This window comes from Haliaeetus leucocephalus, unplaced genomic scaffold, assembly GCF_000737465.1.
Source record: "Haliaeetus leucocephalus isolate CR32 unplaced genomic scaffold, Haliaeetus_leucocephalus-4.0 Scaffold712, whole genome shotgun sequence".
Lineage (NCBI taxonomy): Eukaryota > Metazoa > Chordata > Aves > Accipitriformes > Accipitridae > Haliaeetus > Haliaeetus leucocephalus.
The window spans coordinates 227,393-249,907 of record NW_010973148.1 but is presented as its reverse complement, the minus strand read 5'-3'; the positions used below and the strand labels follow the sequence as shown (position 1 = coordinate 249,907).

The following is a 22,515-nucleotide window of genomic DNA, read 5'->3' as shown; positions in this document are numbered from 1 at the left end:
ACCTCTGGATCTGTGGAGAGAGGAGCGCACGCTGGAGCAGGTCTTCTGGCAGGACTTGTGACCCCGCAGAGGACCCACGCTGGAGCAGTCTGTGCCTGAAGGACTGCAGCCCGCGGGAAGGACTCACCTTGGAGAAGTTGGTGGAGGACTGTCTCCCGCGGGAGACACCCCACAGCAGAGCAGAGGCCAAGTACGGAGTCCTCCCCCTGAGGAGGAAGGAGCGGCAGAGACAAGGTGTGGCGAGCTGACCCTAAACCCCATTCCCCGTCCCCCTGCGCTGCCAGGGGGAGGGAGTAGAGAAAATTGGGAGTAAAGTTAAGCCCAGAAGGGAGGGGTGGGGGGAAGATTTTGTTTGTTTGTTTTAAGATTCATTTTATTTCTCATTACCCTACTCTGATTTGATTGGTAATAAATGAAACTAATTTCCCCAAGTCGAGTCTGTTTTGCCTGTGACAGTAATGGGTGAGTGATCGCTCCCTGTCCTTATCTTGACCCTCGAGCCTTTCCTTGTATTTTCTCTCCCCTGTCCAGCTGAGGAGGGGGAGTGATAGAGCGGCTTTGGTGGGCACCTGGTGTCCAGCCAGGGTCAACCCACCATACCAGAAGACTTCAAGATGTGCAGAGAACAAGGCTGGATTCACTTCACAAGATGAAATGCTGCTTTAATTTAGCATTTATCATGAGGACAAATCATAAACATTCCAGTCAAATTTGAAAGGTACTGTGTGGAAGACTTGGTGTTAACAGCAATTTTGTGCTCTAGTTTTGAGGAAGAGAGGAAAAGATGCAAAACAATCATAAAACCATCACAAAATTTCATTCCATTTTCCCGATCTCCAATCAAGTATATATGTTCATAGACACTGGGCACTAATCATATGCTGGTAAACCAAACAGCTCTGGTTTGAAATCCTCCATGGAGTTCAGCAGTAGTGTCGCTTCCTTTTTAAGATCCGGATTTAATTTTTCATCTGGAATCATAACCACTTGCATTCCTGCTGCCAGGGCTCCTTTGACTCCAAGTGGTGAATCTTCAAACACAAGACACTGAGAAACAAGGAGGTGAGGGGAAAAAATTAAAGAATAATGTTACTATGAACTTTTAATCTTTTGTTTGAAAAGAGAGAATGATCCCAAATGAAACTTGGTAGGAAAGCTAAATTCGATTCCTGGCTTAGAAACCCCTAATTAGAACAAGGGCAAACCTCTCAATTCGAACATCTGCATGGTAATTAACCTTAAATTCATTTCAATTCAAAAAAACATCAACATGCATACTTAAATCCCAGCAACTGGTTATCCAGATGTTCCTAAGTGATTTGTTTTATAGGGATGGGTTTAAGCACAAGCTTAAAGTAAAGTTAAGCAAGTGCTTAAATATCTTTATAAGCAGGCAATTTAACTCTTCAAGACCAACTTTACAACCTGCAAAATGGCAAAAGCAGTGCTTTCACTTACAGGTGTGGCATTGCCTACACGCACAAGAGGGCGAAGAGTACTACCTAGGTCAGTGTTAGGACTTTGGATGAGTGGAGACTAAGAAGTCACTTGTCAGAGAGTGCTGTTGAATTCACGCTCTATTTGCTTAATTCTTCCAAAGCAATGGTGAGAAAGAAAACCAGCAGTTATATTGGAAGGTTACTTTCACAGAAAAGACAGTTTAGTCAGGTAGAAGTTCCATGTCTTACAACAGTCACTATCATTCAAGATTGCAGTTTGGAAATAAAGTTATTAAAAATAATCAATACATTATTTATGTGAATTTTGTAATTTAACATCAGTGGATTGAATAATAAATATATAACATAAATATATAACAAATCATCTAGTCTGAACTGTCATATAATAAAAGATAATGCTTCTGGAGTTCATTCCAGAGTATATATAATGAAGCACCTCTTCCTGACGTTACCCAGCCTTGAGTCTGAATTTTTGGTCACGGACAATCCAGAGAAACCTTTGGCATCCAACCATCCGAAAAATTCTGATCTGCACTGACAAGCGGTTTCTAACACTTCTGCAATTCAGACTGCATTTATTATCAATATTATTAGCACTGCTGCTACTACTACTACCACCAAAATTACCGCCACAAGTAATTTAGCACAGATGTTGGGATGCTTAGTGCAATTTTCCCCACACCCTTCAGACAGTGCAACTCTGCCTTATCACAAATTTCTCTCTCATGCATTAAGCCCTTCTCTACAGTCACTATCGATCTACCAAATCCCTTCCTACGTACCCAGGATGGATTTTCTTATCCTTTTCTTCACAACACAATAGACTGTAGCAACTAATACCGAATGGGTAAAAGTAATGATTTGCTAAATTTAGTTTAACTTTTGACTGAATCCAGACATGACACACTGGGAGAACATACAACAGCATACTGTATCTTTTAGGCTCTCTAACACACAACTATTTCTCCAGGGAAGATTCCGGATGCACAATGTTTGTCTGTTCTGGCTGTGCTCTAAAAGAACTGAGTTGCAGCCTGCAAAAACTTTATTATCTTCAAGGAAACATTTTTGCAAGATGTATTAAATGTCTGCACTATATATACCCATCTGTATCAGACACTGTGGAAGAGGGAATTATCCCTTTCTTTCTGCTTTCCTTTCTTTTGAAAATATTGATTCTTGCCTGTCAACATGTCAGCAACCACTTGGAGTCTGCCAAGAGAAAGTAAGAGCTGCTTTCTACCTTGCATGTAATAAAGTAAAACTTAATTAATAATTTTTAGTGAGCCAAGAGATTCACACCAATCTCTTTTGTGCTCATTTCCTTTATACAGTCACTGAATTCCAGTTTGAACAATGTGCTATTTTCAAATGTTGATCATTATCACTGTTATTAACTACAAATATGTAACCAGCTGATCCTGCAAAGCTTGGAACAACTGCTGTTAGAACGGAAGCACAGTTCTGCCTATAGGTTTTGTTCTTAACAATACCTTAGTTTGTGACCCTAAGCACTCTGAGTAAATGAAACCCTGACAGGCTTTGCCTTTTGAAGACTAAGCTTAAATGTTGCACAGAACAGCATTATCAAGGCCTTTCAGAAACCTTTTCTAACGCAGCCCATACAAAGAAATGTACTTCATTGCTCTGCCTTGAAAGACCTAATTGACTTCCATGATGTCACTAAGCTTACTGTACGAGACAAGCAGATGATTTTGGAAGGCAATATGCATAATGAAAAGCTTAACTAATTCCCTGGAACTAGAAGCAATTAAAACTCTTAATTACCAAAGAAGCCAGGCAAATGACCCATAATTACAGTGGCTTTAATGTTACAGGAAATAAGTGTACTAGGTCTTCCTCCAGTCTTTCTTGCTACTGACACTTACTGTCAACAGCACAGCAACATTTTTAATGGATGACGAAAAGATTGCAGAGGTTCACATACAAAATGGATTTATTAACTTTGCTGCACAGAGATGTTATAAACTGTTCACTGTCCTGGCCCACCCACATACTAAATTTAGAGATATGAAAGCAGCCAAGTTCTTCCCCATTTTGCATAAGTATTGCAACATCAGCATCACTCCAACTGAGAGAGACAGATGAGATTTATACAGACTTCAGCTGAGATTCTGGCTGCTTCTCTGCATTATTTCTGTAACTTGTGTCAATGATCTATACAACTGACATGAGATCTCTCAAAAGGTCATACTAATATAGGACAGTTTTCACTTTGGAATGAACTAGATGCTTAAAAAAGTAAAGTAGTAAAGCATAGTAATTTATATTTCACTCTATGAACCTAGAAAAAGAAAAATTAATCACTTAACCAAAGAAGAAATAATTAAATCACTGCAGCACCTCATTACCTCATCTTCCTACATGAATTTTAAGAATATAAGAAGAGTGCTAGTTAGGCCCTTGGTATGTACAGCAGGGCCTCTCCAACCTCTCGACTGTAAATGTCTGGATGGAATATTTACGTAACTAACAGGGATATCCACAAGTGTTACTGCTATTAGTGATAACCATGAAGTCTGGAAGGATAAAAGATTAAAATCAGTTTTGAAATTAAGATTTTGAAAAGCCTGTGAAAAGAGTATCTATGCACAGGGAGTGCTTATCGAACAAATATCCTCGACCACGTATGACCCTACTGTATCAACTCTAAACCAGAATGAAGGATGAGACTAAGATGGCATAATTTATACACATAGAATACATCTGCAAATTAAACACTACCACTGAATGTATGCACTCTGACTTAAAACAAACAAACAAACAAAAACCCCCCAAACCACCCCAAAACCCCCCCAAAATCAAAACACATTCTGGAGACAAAAGTGGTTAAAAGAATAAAGACTAATAATTTTATTCTTCCCTCCTGCTGAATGAAAGCAAAATGGGAAAATGGTGGAATTTTGAGGTTTCAAATCACAGGTTCAAAAAGGGCTGGTAAGACCTCTGAGAGGTTATCCCTCTGCTCATTGTCTAACTTCTGAACAGGACCAGTCTCCTTCTGTGCTTGGCAAGAAGAGACAGTAGAAGATTATTGTATCTGCTGTCCTCCAATGACACAGAAACATTTGGTTTCAAAATGTGACACATTTTTGGGGGGTCTTCTTATGGACTGCATATTATATGTCTGTAACTTCTTTACTTAGCATTGATTTTTCTCCTTCATGATCAAATCAAGTGGTCAAAAGCAAGATGTGTTATTTGTAAAATTTGCACTCTGGAAAGATTTGGTAACCTTATACATTAATTTACGTATACACGCACAACGCAGTCTTCTATAAGCATTTAAGGGCTAATTCAAATTCCATCTTATCACTAAAAAAATCCCCACTGATTTCAATGGGCACCAAAGTGAGCCCCAAAACAGGCTGCAGGAAGAAATTCAAGTACAGCCAGCTCATGTCCATTTCAGAACGACATTGTTCATCTCTGTGAACCAGAAGATGGTCAGGCCTTTCATTTCTACAGGTTACTTGTTGACTATTCACTTCCAAAAATATTTTTACTTTTCTCATTGCAAAAAACTAGCCCATATTCTGTGGTCATAATTCAAAACTCAGTAGTATCTAAGAAATAAATTATCAGTCTGAAAGATACTACTACTGCAATCATGTGTTTTGTTTTGTTCAACAACTTTCATCTCTTTTTACTTGCTGACTCTTTTTTTCAGATTTTCAAAATAATTTCACTACTGACCAACTGTGTTACTAGTGTGAGTGACCCAGGAATTTTCAAGAACCATAATATAATTCAGAATACAACACAGACCCATCTATATCCCTTACAATGGATATATAATACTGTCTATCATTTATGGGAGGTGGTGGAAATGCACAAAGAGAGGAAAGACCGACAACTTCAACAACATGTCATAACACAGATGCTGGGCTATTTTTTAGGTAACTTGTGTGTTTTCTTTTTTCCTATGCTTTGATATACAAAGTATCTAGGAACAAGCGGAAAATGTATTTCTGGGTGACCCATTTACCACCAGAGTTACTTAAACATTATTGAATAAATGCATTTTAAGCAGCTACAGTATTTGCAATTTTGGCCTCCCACTGTGTTAACTCTCTGAAGAATTAACAAAAAACAGTAATGAAATAATGTTTCTCTCCTGATCTTTCCAGAAATAGTTCAGAAAAGTCTCAGTAGCAATAATGAATTACACTTCATTTTATTTTAAGGACATATGCCAATATGACTAGCCATGGATAACAGAATCATATTAAATATGCTGTTTAAGAAAGTCATGCAGCTTACAGCCGCACAACTTAGTTCCATTAAGAAAAATGAGGAGTAAGCCAAGATGTTTTTAAACGCTATAACAAATGAACAAACAAGCTGGAAACTTACAATCAAATGAATTAAGCATCAGAGTATCCAGAATACTAACTACCAGCCACCATTCTTCAGGATTCAATGATTCATATTAAGATCTGTTTGGAAATTATACACACATATGCTTTTTAATTCAGATTTTTATAGACTTGCTACTAGGAGTATGTTGCAGACCAGTACAAGAATCAAATTATTTACCAGAAGGCTTGTAAGATAAAAACAAATTTAATTAGCATAATTAAAAAAAAAATTAAAAAAGGAAGTATCTTACATATGCACATAATTAGATCACTCCGCATTTCCAGCTCTCTGCATAAATGCCGCTTTACATTTTGGCCCACGCCAGTAGCTACTCTCTCACAAACCAGTTCACGGGACGTTATCTTAAGGTGGGCCAGAAGGAGTGAAACAGTTTGGATGGGGAAGGAGGAGGAGAAATTTCAAATGTCTTGCTTGTTTTGAAGACTCGACCAAGTGAAAGAAAGTGCTTCTGTGAGTGACAGCTGGACCCAGACACAGCGGCTCTGTGAGGCAGGGAGAAGGTCACATTTACATGCGGGGTTACTCTGATCATTCCGGATGGCTGGAGCACTCTTTTCACAGAGGACTGTGTGTTTAGAGGACAGCACACTGGGAACTTTGTATGGCAACTTGCGTTACAGGCCTCAAGAAATTCCCAGGCGTTTCTGAAACAGTGTCCAATTATCCCGGCAGCAGAAATCTAACTCTATCAACTGCAGCTTGGATTAGCCATAGAAGAGTATTGTTCTTTTACGGAGAACACAAGGCAAATACTCAAGATGCTCTCTACTGAGGCTACTCATACCGCGTAACATGCTGGGGTTTTTTATGCCACATACCTATAAAGTGCCCTAGAAAGAAATCCTGTGCAATGAAATAGTTAATTTGTGCTGCCTTCCCTTCCACACAGAAGTACCTTTACTAAAACAACTGACTTTCTTGACATGTAATACACAACACATTCAAGTAACTGCACCTTGCACGCAGAGCTCAGAACCGTAGGATAATTTACACTGGAAGGGATCCCTGGAGGCCATCTGGAAACACCCCTACTCAACGCACGTCCAGCCAGAGCAGGCTGCCTGGGACCTCGACCGGGTGAGCTTCGAGTATCTTCAAGGATGCAGACTCCACATGCCTCCTGGGCAACCTGTTCCCATATTTCAGCACTCCTATGGTGAAGATGGTTTTCCGAGCATCTAGCAGGAGTTTTTTGTGTTCCAGCTTGTGCCGGTTGCCCACTGCGGGATCACTCTGCACCTTGGAGAAGAGGCTGGCCCCATCTCATGAGCAAACACATCAGAGATACAAGCCAGGTACATCCGAAGGAGGAACTGTTTTGATGAATCCAAACTCGAAGTCTCAAACTGAAACTGGAAGTAGGTATCAGAAGTATTTCCTGAATAAATGCAATGACCTTTTTGCCACAGGGAATGTCTACGAAGTTGCAGGCGCAGCACAGCACGCTGAGGACGGCAGGTACCTGCCTGTTCTGTGTAACTGGATGCCACCGCTCACCCCAAACCAACTCAGCAGGTGCTGCAGAAGGCAGCTGATTCTCATGGAGCAATCAAATTTTTTCAAGCAGCATCATTTTTTGGCAATAGTTTCTTTTTGTTCTATAACGTCTCCTTGTCCAGTGTTATTTTCCCACACAGAAAGACCAGCTTGCATACTGAAATTTACCGTAATCTGATCTAAACATGTTAATTATTGTATAATCTTTGACAGAAGTGTTAATAACAATCCACATATGCTTCAGACATAAAGTCATTTCCTCCTTTAAACAGGTTTTCGTTGGGAGTGAAAAAAAGTAATGGAAAAGGTCTTTTTTTTCTATTCAGTACAAGCTTCTCATTGAACCATACATGACACAGTGTCACCAGTCTGGAGTGACTTGGTGAGACGTAGCTGTGTTACACTTCAACTCTTCACGATCAGAAAGAAAAGTGGTTTTCTTTCAAACTTCAAACAGCTGAAAGTTATCTTTTAGAGAATATTTAAGATTAATAGCATAAAACTCCAAGTGCGAAGCCACAAACTAGCACCTTACAGCAAAACAAACAAAACCCTAACAAAATTATAATTTTCTACATATTTCAACTACAGAAAACAAATACTTATATTAAAGATGGCAATTCTCTGTTCTCAGTATAGATTTTCTAAGAGGAAGGTGGACAACAAAGTACAAAAGTAAGCTGGAAAAAATATTAACTCCTAATTTGGGTAAACACCTGAACTGAATCTTAAAGAACTTTTGTTGGAAATTGGCTTTTGTAAATTTTAAAAGAAAAAAATAAATCATTTTTTATGACATCTGGAAGAATAACTTAATAGTACTGGCTTCACAAAAACCAAGAGAATGAAAGTAAGAAATTAAAAGCTGGTTTTACTCCAGCAGAAACCAAACCCAAGAACGACTCCTAAAATCTTTAAAAAAATGTAATATCTTGGAGAGTGTCACACCCCGTAAGAGGGTTAAAGAAATGGAAGATCCAAAGAGGAGGAATAAACTCAAGATAATCAGCACTAGGAAGAACCACTGAATCTGAAATAAACACGCTATTTTGAAAAAGGAAATAAATTAACATCATAAAGAGATACAAACCTGTAAAGCTTCATATTCTGAAACACAACAGTATGAAGGTTTGACTCTGGGTCAATTCAGGGGTCATTTTCTAAAACAGAATTACTTCAATGTTTTCTTTTGAACTCATTGATATTCGAAGTACTATTTCCACTAAAATATGAACTTGTAAAATAGCAATAGTATTAACAGTAATTATAAAATTACTCTTACATCTATGCAAGGATAATACATGCTTCAATTTAATGTATTTCCATCATATGCCATTAGATTAAATTCCATGTACATATTTAAGACAAAAGCAAAAGTGACCAGATTAGCCAATTTTCTGCTAATCAGGCTCCTAACCTGTTCCTAGGAGGTAGTTTCAAAAGTAGCTGAGCCAAACTAATGGTTTGCTGCCAAGTAAAAGTGTTTCTTCCTTCTATTTCTTAACCTCCTGTTAACCGGTGTATGCTTCCATCTGTCTCCTAGTGATGGGTGTTGTGTTTGTGCGTCCTTCTGTGAATCAACTCTGGAGCCTAATAGAAAACTATTCTCCCATCAGGCTCATAAACTGGAGAACAACCACGTAACAGCTGGGAGTGAACTGGAAGACTCAAGAGGAATATAAAACCTCCTTTTTGGGCAGTGTTTAAATCACAGAGGGGTTCATCCCTTCAAAATACAGTCTTACTCCTGGCATGCCTTGCATTTGCCTAAAGCAGACTGTCAATGCAAAATCACGAAATGGCTGTACAAAGTTTTGCAGAACCTGCTCTTTCAACACAAGCCCAACTGTGGGCAGGGGATTACAGTTATAAACATCGCAATTCCAAAATTTATTTTGCCATAGCAATCTAAAAATATCACATCTGAAATGAAATGCCTCATTACATCGATAATCAGATCTATTTAAGTAACCGCCCTCATGATTTCAAAAGATGATTTCTCAGCCTCTTAGTTGGCAAAACTGCTTTGACTGTGCAGACAAACAGAGCTCAGAACTCAAAATTTCTTACATTTTCTCTACCTAAGAAAGTATTTCTCTGTGCTAAATATAGTATTTCTAAAGAACATCAAATCTACCACCAAAAGTAACAGAACACTAAACGCCATATTTCTACATACACTATGTATGATATACCCCTTTTGAACTATTTATTATGAGAAATAATTAATTCAATGGAGAGCACTTTCCTAACCCTGAATGAGGGATTAACTTTAAGTGCACAGCAAGATCTACTAGATTAATACAGTTATTACTGGTGAGAAAAATATATTAAGAATAGGAGGAAAGTTAAGAAGAAATTGTCAAAATTTTTTTTTTCGGAGTTCAGTAGAGAAGTAATCTCTTTCACAATCTCCAGCTTGTCTTTATCAGCTTGCTTTATTTATTTTGGGGAAGCAATAATTATCCAGGTATTTCAAGCTATGAAAACTGTAAGATGGGAAGCCAGTGAATATCAAGCAGTTTTATGGTACTCAATCATTAAAACAGTCTACTCCTCCAAAAAATTTCTTTCCACTGTTAACTCCAGGTTCAAATATTTCTACAAATATGAAAATTAATACACTCTTAAAATGAATTCACATGTAGAAGGTTATTTAAGTCTTAATCTCCTGTTGCAATATATTTCAAAACACTTCTGTCAAAATTACCCTAATAATATCATCTAGCTATTTAAAATACTGCATGGAAACACTTTCTTTGTAAATGCATTGATGACCCACAGTTATGAAGCTGTACCTATTTTTCTATTAGACCAGCTCTACCAGATACGAGAATGGTACTAGTTGCCTCAACCAAAGGCTATCAGTTCTTCTTTTGACTCAAGCGTGCCTACAGGCAGAATAACAGGTCATTTTTAGTGAAAGGAATAAAGGGCATAAGATGTAAATGAATGTTTCACAGTAAACAATGAACAAAAATAGAAAAACATGCTTATTTAACTCTGTCATGTATGCATGTGTATAAATACATGGTATATATATGGTGTCTGTACAGATAGTCTTTTTCTCTGTAGCCTAAGGCTTGTTCAGCTTAATATATATTAGATTAGTAACGAACACAGCCATGACACTGGCTTAACATTAACATTAGCTTGGGAATACCAGCCATGGTATCAGCAATTACTAACTATGCTTGTCACACAACTTCTGCCATGAGTAACTTCTTTTGGGTACTCAGTTCTTCAAAGAAAGAAGTTTATCATTATCTGGGTTCTCATCAGCTCTTTCTTAATACCAATTTTATTTAAAAACCCTCTCATCTGTGTATTTCAATCAGAAATAATGTCCAGATGTCAACAGGGTATTAAGCTGACAGATGGCAGACTAATTTAAAAGGAAAACTACCACCTATCTGCCTGTAAATCGACCTCTCATGGGCAAAGTCCTCAAAACACTGCAACAGGCCATATGCTTAAGTGAAAACTACTTGCTCATCCAACACAATAATGATTTTACATTAAAAGTAAGAATCACCACTTATCTAACGAATCCACTGATCTGAAGTATCCTGCCTTTGCTGACCTTCAACAGTTTGAGGAAGTCTTTGGAAACGGGATGAGGGTTGATTTCCCATTTAAACTAAGTGTGTCTATTTCTCTGTGACTGTTGGAATTGTTACTCTAAAGCTTGCTGCCGTGTTATTGTGCTACTATGTTATGGATTGCCCATGCATAATGTACATATACACATAATATACATACACGCTCATACAGAAAATAAGCAAATGCTCCATAAATCTTATATGGACTCACAGAATCACAGGATCCCAGGATGATTGAGCTTGGAAGGGACCTCTGGAGGTCACCTGGTCCATGCCCCTGCTCAAGCGGGGACACCTACAGCCAGTTGCCCAGGACCATGTCCAGACAGTGTATGAACATCTCCAAGGAAGGAGACTCCACCACCTCTCTGGGCAACCCGTGCCAGGGCTCAGTCACCCACACAGTAAAAAAGTGTTTCCTGATGCTCAGAGGGAACCTCCTGTGTTTCAGTTTGTGCCCATTGCCTCTGGTCCTGTCGCTGGGCACCACTGAAAAGAGCCTGGCTCTGTCTTCTTTGCATCCTCTCTTCAGGTATTTACATACATTAATAAGATCCCCCCTGAGCCTTTTCTTCTCCAAGCTAAATAGTCCCAACTCACCTAGCCCTTCCTCATACAAGAGATGCTCCAGTCCCTTAATCATCTCTGTGGCCCTTTGCTGGACTCCCTCCAGTAGCTCCATATGCCTCTCGTACTGGGGAGCCCAGAACTGGACACAGTACTCCAGGTATGACCTCACCAGTGCGGAGCAGAAAGGCAGGATCACCCCCCTCAACCTGCTGGCAACACTCCTCCTCATCAGCCGCCTTGGCCACAATGGCACATTGCTGGCTCATGGTCAGCCCATGAGCTGGTGCCCACCAGCCATCATAATTATCTTTTCTTCTGAGAGTATGAAATCAATTTGCTTTTCTCTCCTCTTCAAAAGTGTGCAGCCACACTCACTGGTGCAGAGCCAGATGGCACTGTAATGGAACTTCTAAATTTAAAGGTTTGAATGACAAATGTGCAAAAAACCCAGACAAAACATATTGCTAAGTGACCATTAGAGAAACTATGATGAGAATAGAAAACACTCCATTAGGAAGTGTCTCAGTCACCCCAATACTGACACAAACACATTTCTTCACAGTTAAGGCAAAGGCAAATTGCCTTCTCTACAAACGCTTGCAGTCAACTTACAAGCAAGCACCTGAATGAGAGTTAATGTGCTTATAACACGTACTTATTTTGGGAAAAAAACCCTAAGTCGTATCTGCCTAAGCACAGGCCACCCCTCTTTTCTTCTTTTTAAAATCACATTATGTGTATCTACATATTAGTAAGACTACCATGGCATACCACAAACAGTGATTTTACATTGCTCTAACCATCACAACACATGACCTGAAAGAAACCACCTCTAACACAGCAACACGATCAGTTCAGAAATAGATGCTGCCACAGGTATTGCCAAGAATCTGGATAAATTGACAGGCAGCAGAGTGCTACAAGCAGCATTTTACTGATAACTTGGAAGTTTTGGCTCCCAGACAGTATATAAGGATTCCCTGGGGAAACCGGACTGCAACAGGTACGTCAAGGTGACAAAGTATCACTGCCACACAATCCACTGAAAGATATGTTCTGGCTACCACATAAAAGATGCTGTGAATAAAAAAAAAAAAAAAAAAAAAGGGGGACAGGCTGTCAGGTAAAGAAGCAAAAGAGAATCTCAAAGACCATGATTCAGTATACAGGAAATATCTCCCATTTTTTTCTGATTAGAAATTGTAGTGTTTCCTCTCTATTACATTTACAAACTTTGCTAATTGATTTCAACTACTTCTAGTGAGATACAGGTAAGATTCATTATATGCAATAATGAGAAAATTTATAAATCAGATAGAAGAGATGTCTAACGAGTGAAGACTGACATTTCCCATCCATACATAAAGATTATCTTGGGGATACGTGTTCAGGGTTTGTATGTCTTGAAGGTGTAGCTAAAGACATCTGTTTTGTATTCTTCAAAGGTTTGTAAATTCTAGTCTTAGCAAGGAAAACAATGTGAGAAAAGACACTAAAACTTTCATTTTTTCCACTGACCCTGCACCTGCAGATAAAACACTTCAATACTTTCAAAGCCATAGAGAACAGTCTCCTCACTGGCAAGTAACATAGTAATTTAACAAGTAGTTCTATGGAATATCAAGAGATAATGGGTCAAAACCAGAAAGAAACAATTACTCTATCTAGAACTACTGTTATTATAATCTCAACTGGATAAAGTTCTAACTTTGTTACCAAAAGAAACAGGAAGAAAATCTTACAAATTCAAGTGACAATTGTCATTTTGACCTTCTTCAGATGACCAGCATCTTGCATCTAGATGGAGAGCAAAGACATTGCTCAGGACGCTCTAAATGCTTTTCTCAATCAGATGGTCTTGTCCTTAGCAGTGGCAGTGCTGCAGGCTGCCAGCCAAGGTTCTTCACTTCCACGTGTTTTCCTGCTTCCCTATCAACTAAAAAAGTTCTTCTCCCTGCTATGGGTGCCTTCCTAACTACCCTCCTTAGAGAAAAGAAGCACAGCTTAGGTAGACAGTTTTTAACTAATAAGAATCTTTCCTTCCAAATCTTCTGTGGCTATGAAACATCACATTACTAATAAGTCCAAAGAGCATCTATGGAGCATTAGCACTTAAAATTGCCAAGTATGTTTCTACAGAGTGGGATCTGTACATTTTCATATCTGGAAAAACATATATATATATGCACACACATATACACACACACACGTTAGTTTATGCCGTAGAAGAGCTTGTCTTTGCACGCTTCTAATTAAAGTCCATTTCTGACGGTTTTCCTGTCAAGGGCTTACTACTGTACGTGCACATCTGTGTGGAGGTCTCAGTGCCGGCCCTGCCGTGGGACCAGTGGTCCCACGAGCCCACAGCGCAGCACCTGCAGCGAGGGTGGGTGTGCAAGTGAGCGTGCGAGCACCAGCGAAGAGCACGCTGGACTAGCTGGCAAGTCGGTGAAGTGGCCTGGAAGTCAGGCACGTCTCTCCGGGCGGGAGCACCGGCAGCGTCGGCTCTCCGAGGGACAGGGTAGGCATAGGGTGGCCCTGGCCAGCTGCTGTAGAGACCGCGGCACCTGGGGCCATCCAAGAGACCCGTCCGCGTGCGCACGAGACTCGCTGTAGGAGGTGATGGGAGGAGAACAAGGATCCAGGACCATGGGATGGGCCGTGTCCAAGCCATCCACTGTGTGGGTGTGGGTGGGAGGAAGGATCTGTGCCAAGCGCTGGAGCGGGGCCGTGGCCTTGGGGGCTGACCCCTCCAGGTGCCAACAACCAGGGAGGCTGGGACCCAAGGCCAGCTGGGTGCCTAAATCCAGCTGCTTGGAGGGACCCTCATTGCACAGATGGATATGAACAGGATGAGGCCAGTGGTCCTCTCTGTGCTTGGGCGAGTGCTGAGCGTTTCTGCTGTGCCGCGCTGCGGGGCTGGCAGGTGTACGTGCTTATATGCGTCTGGTACGTGCTGTGCATCCTCGTGTGACGACTGGAAATATGTTCTCAGCCTCGCCACGGGCTGGACTTGGGGCCGGGGAGCTGCAGCAGCCTCGCTGCTACCGGGGCTCCTGGATTCAACACATTTATTATATACAAATGCATATACGTATTATTTACAGTTTAAAATATATCTCTACACATATATTTATCTCTCTATACAGATATAAACCTGCATGCATTCATAAAGCTAACATCACACACAGTAAAATGTCAAGAATAGTAAGTCAGGAAGGGCTGGAGAGAAAAAGGTGACTTCCACGATACTTTGTCAGGACTGAACCAAACTCCCAGGATGATGGGGATTTGGCAGGAACTAAAACTGTTCTTCAATTAGATATAAAAGTACCACCAGCACAGCATCAAACATGTTTTGGGAAGGCACTGATAAACCAAAGTTAGTACTCTTTAATTCTACATTATCTCATATTTCATTGTTATTAAATGTTCAATCTAATTCAACCATATGCAATGACACTTTCCCTGTCTGAATAATATCTAATTGGAAAAATGCAGTGTGTGAGGTCCTTGCTAAAATTCCTAACAGATTTAGCAAAACAAGCAGTAATTCATATCCCACACTTCCATGTAACATTGCTGATACATATTAAAGTATCTCCAACATGACTGAATTTATTTATCAGACACAGTACAGTGTACCGTTTCCTACTGTTTTCTCCAATTGCTTCCATTCCAGAAACTGTTGCTGAATCTGAAGAAGACACACAGGAAAAATTAAGACAGATTTTTGTTTTTATCCATCCCAGCATCCTTCTGCATTCCAGTGAAAATCTGTTCCTCACAACTAACAAATAATTTTCCATTTCTTAAATTAATCATGACATCAATATCCAAGCTCTAAATACTCTTACGATACTGCTTCCCAAGCCTTTTATCAAAAGGTATCCTAGTCGAGTGTTACTGCAGTTGAAATACAGGGTAGATTTGTCTCGCATGTCTGTGCACGAAAGTGACAAAATGTATGAATCCACAAGATCAATATAGGTCTAGGTTTGAAAACACAGATTTAAGTTCTCCAAATTCATAAGGTTATTGAAACTAGCAAAAGTCAACAGAAGGTTTGGCACTGCATTGTCTGCACCATGAACATGTGTACTTGTTGAAGAACCATGGCATTTTTAACTTTTTGCCAATTAAGGTGATTTTTTGTTTATGCTCTCCACAAAAAAAACCCCAAACTGTGCAGAAGACCCATAAATAAAGGCATCTGCAAATAAAATGAGAGCCACAGTCAACTGGAATAGTACCGAGGCCTTTGCTGTATTTATAAGGAAATACAAAAAGGTGGTTGGTTGGTTTGTTTTTGTCAGGCAACGCAAGCTTTTAATATCTCTAGTCATTCAAAGCTTCCACTGAGATTTATTAACCTGTCAAACAAAAGCAATTTTACAACATATACAACTGCAGTTCATTTCAGAACATTTATTGCTCTGTAAACAGAAAATCCAGATTCTCCTTAAACAATCTGTCCCTTTTCTTCTTGAAGCAAGAAGAAAAGCATGGTAGAGAAAGAAATTCTAAGTGAAACAGAAAAATATTCATGAACCTATTTCCACAATGATACAAAAAGCATAAAGTTAGAAATTAAAACAGACTTTTACAGTGACTACCTCTGTTGAAAAAAATCTTTGGTGCCAGTAACTTACATCAAACAAAATCACACAGGGGCGCAGAAATGAGAAACAGTTTAAATTAAAGGCGGCCATGATACTGAAAGGAGGATGGCCTCTGCCCAGGAGATGATGTAGAACATCCCCCACATTTGGGCAATACGGATGAGAGGGGAAGAGGAAACAGAACAGGGCCACAGCTCCATGTTTACGTTGTGTATTTTGTGCTATGCAACTCCCTAGCCATGAGTTAAAGCTAGAAGAAGTGTCAGGTTTCTGTATGCTCTTCCAATCTTTAAACACACAACAAAATGACAACTCCAAGGAAATCTAAATAATTGTGGAAAGCTATTTGGCTCATAAGTTAATCGTACCTGTTACTAATGAGTCTCAAAATTCTCAAATACACAAGGATTATGTTTGAAAAGTTCATTAGTTATTAAAATTAGGAAAGGAGAAAACAGAAGGATGATGATAAACTTCAGGAAGTCCAGCAGAGGGTCACGAAGGTGGCTGGGCTTGTAGCTACTTGCCCTATGAGGAAATGCTGAAGGAGAGCTTGGCTTGTTCAGCCCAGAGAAGACTTCAGGACAACCAAACAGCAGCTGCCCAGTATCTCTCAGGACATTACTGAAAAGATAGAGACAGCCTCTTTACCAAGCTGCATAATATGAACATGAGATGATGGTCCTAAATTGAAATAGGAGAGGTTCTGTCTGACTAGATATAAGCAGAGGAGGAAAAAAAAATAATAATAAAAAAAAAAAATCACAGCAAGAATTAAGCACTGGAAAATGTTGCCCAGAGAAGCTGCATGGTCTCCACCCTTGGAGGCTTTTAAGACCTGACTGACAAGCCCGGAGCAACTTGCTCTGAATTCAGTATTGACCTGCTCTCAGAAGGTTGGATTAGTTACTTTGCAAGGTTCATTCCAACCAGAATGACTTTACAGAAGAGTTAAAACAACTTATTAAGTATCATTAAGCATTCTTCTGCTTCAGTTTTCAATCCCTCAAAGCATTAAGAATAATTTTAGAATACTACCAGTACACTGCATATTGACCTTTTGTACCTACTGCACGTTAGAGCAATTATTACCTAAAAGAAGCCCTGCCTGCCAGGCCAGAGCAAAATATTTTCTTTCTTGTACACTCTACTTCCTGGCATCTCTGCAATACAAAGCAAAATCAACAGATATATGAACAACTCAAAGATTTTTTCTACCATAAAGAAAGATGATTCTATGATAATATAATCAATATTAACTTTAGACATTTTTTGATCTCTCAGTCTATGTCTAGACTATGAGGACATCCCATTTCCTGAGTCAGGGAGTGGGGAAAGTAGGTAGAATAAGGCGATGTGCCCAGATGGGAACAAACAGGGCAACACTTGTCCCAGCAGAACTGCAACAGAAGGTATGGGAGAAGATACGATACTGTAGATCCTACAGTAGAAACTAAGAAACTAGGGTGGAAGAGCTCAATGGCTCAGAGATGTTTAGAAAGGAGGGCTTTATTAGGAGACTGAAACAGAAGGACTAAGATACCTACCTGGAACATCTACACCTGAACTGGTTATCTAGTCTCCCTTTATGAAGGGAAACGTGATCCTAGGGAACAGGTTACTGCTGTTTGGGAAAAGGGCCCCGTCTGACAGAGGGGAGGCAGCCGCAGCTCCATGCCCCCTGGTCCAAACAGTCGGGAGGCTGAGCACGTATCCCCAGCAGGCACACGCACACAGAGCATGTAAATATATATATATCTACATGGTTAGCCACACAGATCAACACAGTTACACTCGGCACTCACACGAGCCCACAGGCTCGTTCAGCTGGCTCTTTGCTACTGCTCACGCACTTGCCCACGCTCAGTCTGGCCACTGGCACTGCAGACCCACGGGCCAGACCCCCGTGACCCGCGGTCCCACGCTGGGGGCTGCTGGCCCCATGGTTTTGCCCAGTCACTGGCACCCGGACCCTCGCTCGCTCCAGCTGCCGGCACTGCGGACACACGGGTCTCTGCCCGGGGTCTGGCTCCAGTTGCTGCCCACACACACGGAATGGGTGCCCTTCAGCCAGGAAAAGAGTTAGAAACGGAATTTGATAAAATAGGACAGACCGCGCCGGTCAGGAGCAGGGCACAGCCAGACGAGCGTGTCACCCATTTACACACATCCAGCCCCTTCTATCCCCTCATCCCTCTGTCTCCCTGTCACAAATCCCGAACGATCCCCAAATGCTCGTCCCCAGCGCCCCGTAACGCGTCCCGCACGCCAGGCGGCGTCTCCCCTCAGTGCAGAAGGGGATCTGCCTTCGATTCGCCTTGACGGGTCCCACGGCCGGGCCGTGGGGCTGGGGCTCTCCTGGGACAGGCTGTCCCTCTCTCCCAGTCCTTCACCCGGGCTCCCGCCTGCCTTCGGGACTCGGTGCTCCCCTGGCCTGGTGGAGATGGGCCGCCGGCGGGCTGGTGGCTCCTGTGGGGGGGCTGGGAGCCGCCGGGCAGGGTGAGATTTGGGATCCCCCCCACCCCGCCGTTGCCTCCCTGAGCTCTTTCACCGGTGTGCAGACAAACTTCTATCACACAACCTAACAGCTGCGTTCTGTGGTGGATCTTCCTCAGGTTCTATCCAATTCTATGCAAGTTTATGCACCACATGCTGCTTGATTCCTAACATGCGAGACCAGGAATCCAAGAAGTTTGTTTCACAGGTCTTTATAACTAGGGCCTGGTATACCATATACTGCGCTAAATATAGAAATCAATAGGAGAAAAAGAGATGCTCAAATCAGACAGCTTATTTTTTTCTTTCTTCTCGATGCCGCTATTATTCCAATGTTCAGTCTGATCCTAAAGCAATACAGCACAGCATGTCACAAGCATTATTATGTCTTCATACTGCTGAGTAACTGAAATCCTTTTATTAAAATACAGCATTCTGTGATGGATTTCTTCATCCTTGGACTGACAGTGAGCCTGAAGCTCTTACTAGTAATCACTTTACACAAAGCCAGATCACATACTCAACTCAGACAGAGAAGCGAAGGACTCAATTCACAGATTTTTAAAAATGGTGTGAAAGCTGGTGAGACTGTATTGTTCCTGCAAAGAATGGATACATTTCAAAATTTCTAAGAGAAACTACACTGAAGGCCTTTTCTGAATAATCGACTTACCAAACGTTTTATTCATTCTTCATTAACGGTGTCTTACTAAAACAAAATCAGTTCCCCAAAACATCAGAGGAAAGTTATTCCACTAAATATTAATCATCTTAAAGAAATTTAAGGCTGTCATGTGCTAACACCACAGCTGCAAAGAAGATCTGTAAATAGTAAGATATCAGTAAAACAGTCTTCCACCAGCCTACTCAAAGTCAACCATCATCTTTCAAGCATACTTGCTCCTCAACTGATTGCTAAGATGGTAAGAAAAAAAATCAAGTGACAGGAGGAAGGGACAGTAATAAATTGTCCAAATGCCTTAGAATTACTAGTTAATGCAAGACAGAATAGAAGATGAAACTCCAACATCAGTGTTTCTAAAGAAAACCTCTTTACTTTGAGAGACATGCCAAAGCACACATTTGCAGCTGACTTCTTTCCACTAACTTCATGAGATTTTAAATTTAGACATGTATCATCCTAAATGTTTGAAGAGTTTTTGCTGTAATGTTAGCCCTGTCACATCATCTACCAATCCTCTTGAGACAGAATGCTTAACCTCAGAAAAGTAAATGCTTTTACTATTTCAGTATATACATGATTAACTTATCTACTGTTTCCTCACTCTTCATCTACACTCCCTAAAAAATGTTTGGAGAAGCGTTAAGGACAAATGGGCTACTGCACACTATTAACTCTTCATAATTTATAATGAAGCTATATAGATTACTTAATGCAGTCACAAATTCAAGTTTTCATTTTCACCTTCATGGCACTGTATTATCTTACCCACAATTACTGTGTGTCTTGCTTTTATTTCCTTCTACTCCCTAGACATCATCTATCCTTTCACTTAATTGCATTCTTTATCTCTTTCTCCCACTTTCAGCTGAATGTCTTATATCATGTTGACCTCTGTGCCTTGTACAATCTCCGTGCCTACACTCTTCATCCTTCTTCAGCAGAATCTTTAAAAACACAGTCTTTCAAGAATCACTGGTACATTCTCTTCTTCCTCCCCTTCTTACTGCTGAGCTATTAACTGAAATTTGTCTTGCTTAAACCACTTTTGCTCCTCGCTGGATCAAGGCAGCAGAGAATACAGTTAAAAGCTAACACAGAGCTGGCTGATTCACTTAATTCTATCAGAAATTACTTCTGTTAACTCTTCAACTCTGAGGAAAATTGAGGGATAATACTTGCTTGTCCTCTAAAATAGGAACTTGGAACCTTGTTCACTAAAAAAGCCACAACACTCATTAAATTAATGCCAATCATTGTGCGTGTGCATGAAGTGATTAGTTTCTACAAACTACACCTGTACTTCTTACAGTCTTAGATGTTTTATATATATTTCATAGTGCTCTGACAGTTGTCCAGAGCAGGCTCTGTGCCTATCATCCAGCGTACGTGGATCTAATGCTTTTTTCCCCTTCAATGTTTAATGTGTACGTAAATATAAATATGATGTACACAGTGAGCAGCCACGGCACACAAACATCAGGAAACTCAGGAGCATTCCCAGGTCTAGTAATGGTCATAGTATGGTAGAGTCATAGCATTATTCCCGACTCCTAGAACACCTGACTGCAGGACTCCCAGCTTCCCAAACTTCAAACACCTGCTCTACACAATATAACTCCTCATGGAAGTTATCATATGACCATTGTACTAGTTCTTACTATAATTAAAAATATTATTATCTTCTGAGGAAAACAGTAAAATAATTGCAAACACTTTTCGCTGAAGTTTAAGAAAAAAAATAACCCTCTCAATGAAAATTTTCAGCCTGAAAAGTTAAAAACTCACAATTAAAAGCAGTTTTCAAAAGATACATCATAGCTAACCTTAAAACTGCAAATGCATTCTACCTAAGATACATGATCATTCTTTGTAAAATAAAAGGTTTTGTTGGCATTCTCTTGGGATAAATGCATTATTGAAAGTGGAAAGCAGTAAGATAAGTTACGTACTATTATGCTTTTTGCCCATGGCATTTTGTTTTGAATCAGTTGTATTTTGAGTCTGTAATAGCTTTGAAGCTCAGGACAATAGGCTGCAACCCCTAATGTTTCCACTGTTTAGTCTGAAGCTGCAGGATGCAATAATGTGCTCTGGCAAAGACAACTGAATGGATCACCGTGACCAGGTGTCTGTTCAGGAGAAAGAGGACAATTTCCTAATGGAGGAAAACATGTTCTGTAACAGAAGGTATTTTCAGTAATGATGAAATCTCATCAGCTAGTCTTTGCTAGGCAGCAAGACCCTGAGGCTTTGAAGCAACTAAACTATGAAGTGAAGGAGTTACTAACATTAAAAACCATTTCTCATTACCACGCTACTATTTTAGAAAGTAGTTGTAGATGCATTTTAGAAGAATTCTGGTGTTACTCAGGGAATTACTGACTAGTAATCCTTACCTCTATACTTGGTAAAATCTGCTGATGGCACAAAGTTGTGTTGGTTAGTTGGGATAAGAAACATCTGTAAGAAACTTGGAGTGACAAGGTAGTCTACCAGGCAGTCAAGTGTCAAATGAAACAAAATGGTCAAGAAATGTAAGCAATACACACTAGCTGGGAAAAAAATAAGTGACATGTACATCTTGTAACATTCAGTTTAAGTACTGGGCATCACTGTAGACAGCTCAGTGAAAACTCAGATCTTGGGTGATATTGTATATATTCATAGACATATACAATGCTGTCTCATCTCAAATGCTATAAGTACTGTATGCCACAGACATTATTCTATGTTAAAATGTTTTTGATAGGAAGGGTCTGAAGAAATGCAATCAGGGCGCTTCTGAGGGGAAAAAAAAAAACAACTGACCCCCACCCTCATCACCACCACCCAGCCCCCCACCCCCAAAAAATCCCAAACACAACCCTTTCAGATGGTGAGAGGCTGAACAGGCTGTAAAGTGGTTTACTTATAGAAATAAAAAGGGATGTGATGAGTAGTACTTAAAATACTGAGTGGCAGATCAATTACTTCTTATCTTTCTCACTCATAACATAAAAAAAAGCTGACATTCAAAGACATTAAAAGGTGAGAAATTCAAAACATATACAAAAGATTTACAGAATTCATTGCCCCAGGTAGTCATCAGCATCAAGAAAAAAACCTGAATACTGTGAAACAGTTACTAAAGCCCCCCTTTAAAAAAAAAAAAAAAAAAAAAGCGCCTTCAATTACTTGAA

At 40.1% G+C, this 22,515-nt stretch overlaps 1 protein-coding gene across 1 annotated transcript in view; it reads right to left on the bottom strand.

Moving 5' to 3' along the window:
- Window positions 1-800: 800 nt before the first annotated feature.
- Window positions 801-22,515, bottom strand: part of HDHD1 (haloacid dehalogenase-like hydrolase domain containing 1) — a 74,657-nt gene continuing 52,942 nt past the window's right edge. The window contains exon 4 of the mRNA XM_010580423.1: window positions 801-1,047. Within this exon, the coding sequence (XP_010578725.1) occupies window positions 871-1,047 (177 nt within the window). The 3' untranslated portion in view covers window positions 801-870. The remainder of the gene's footprint in view (window positions 1,048-22,515) is intronic.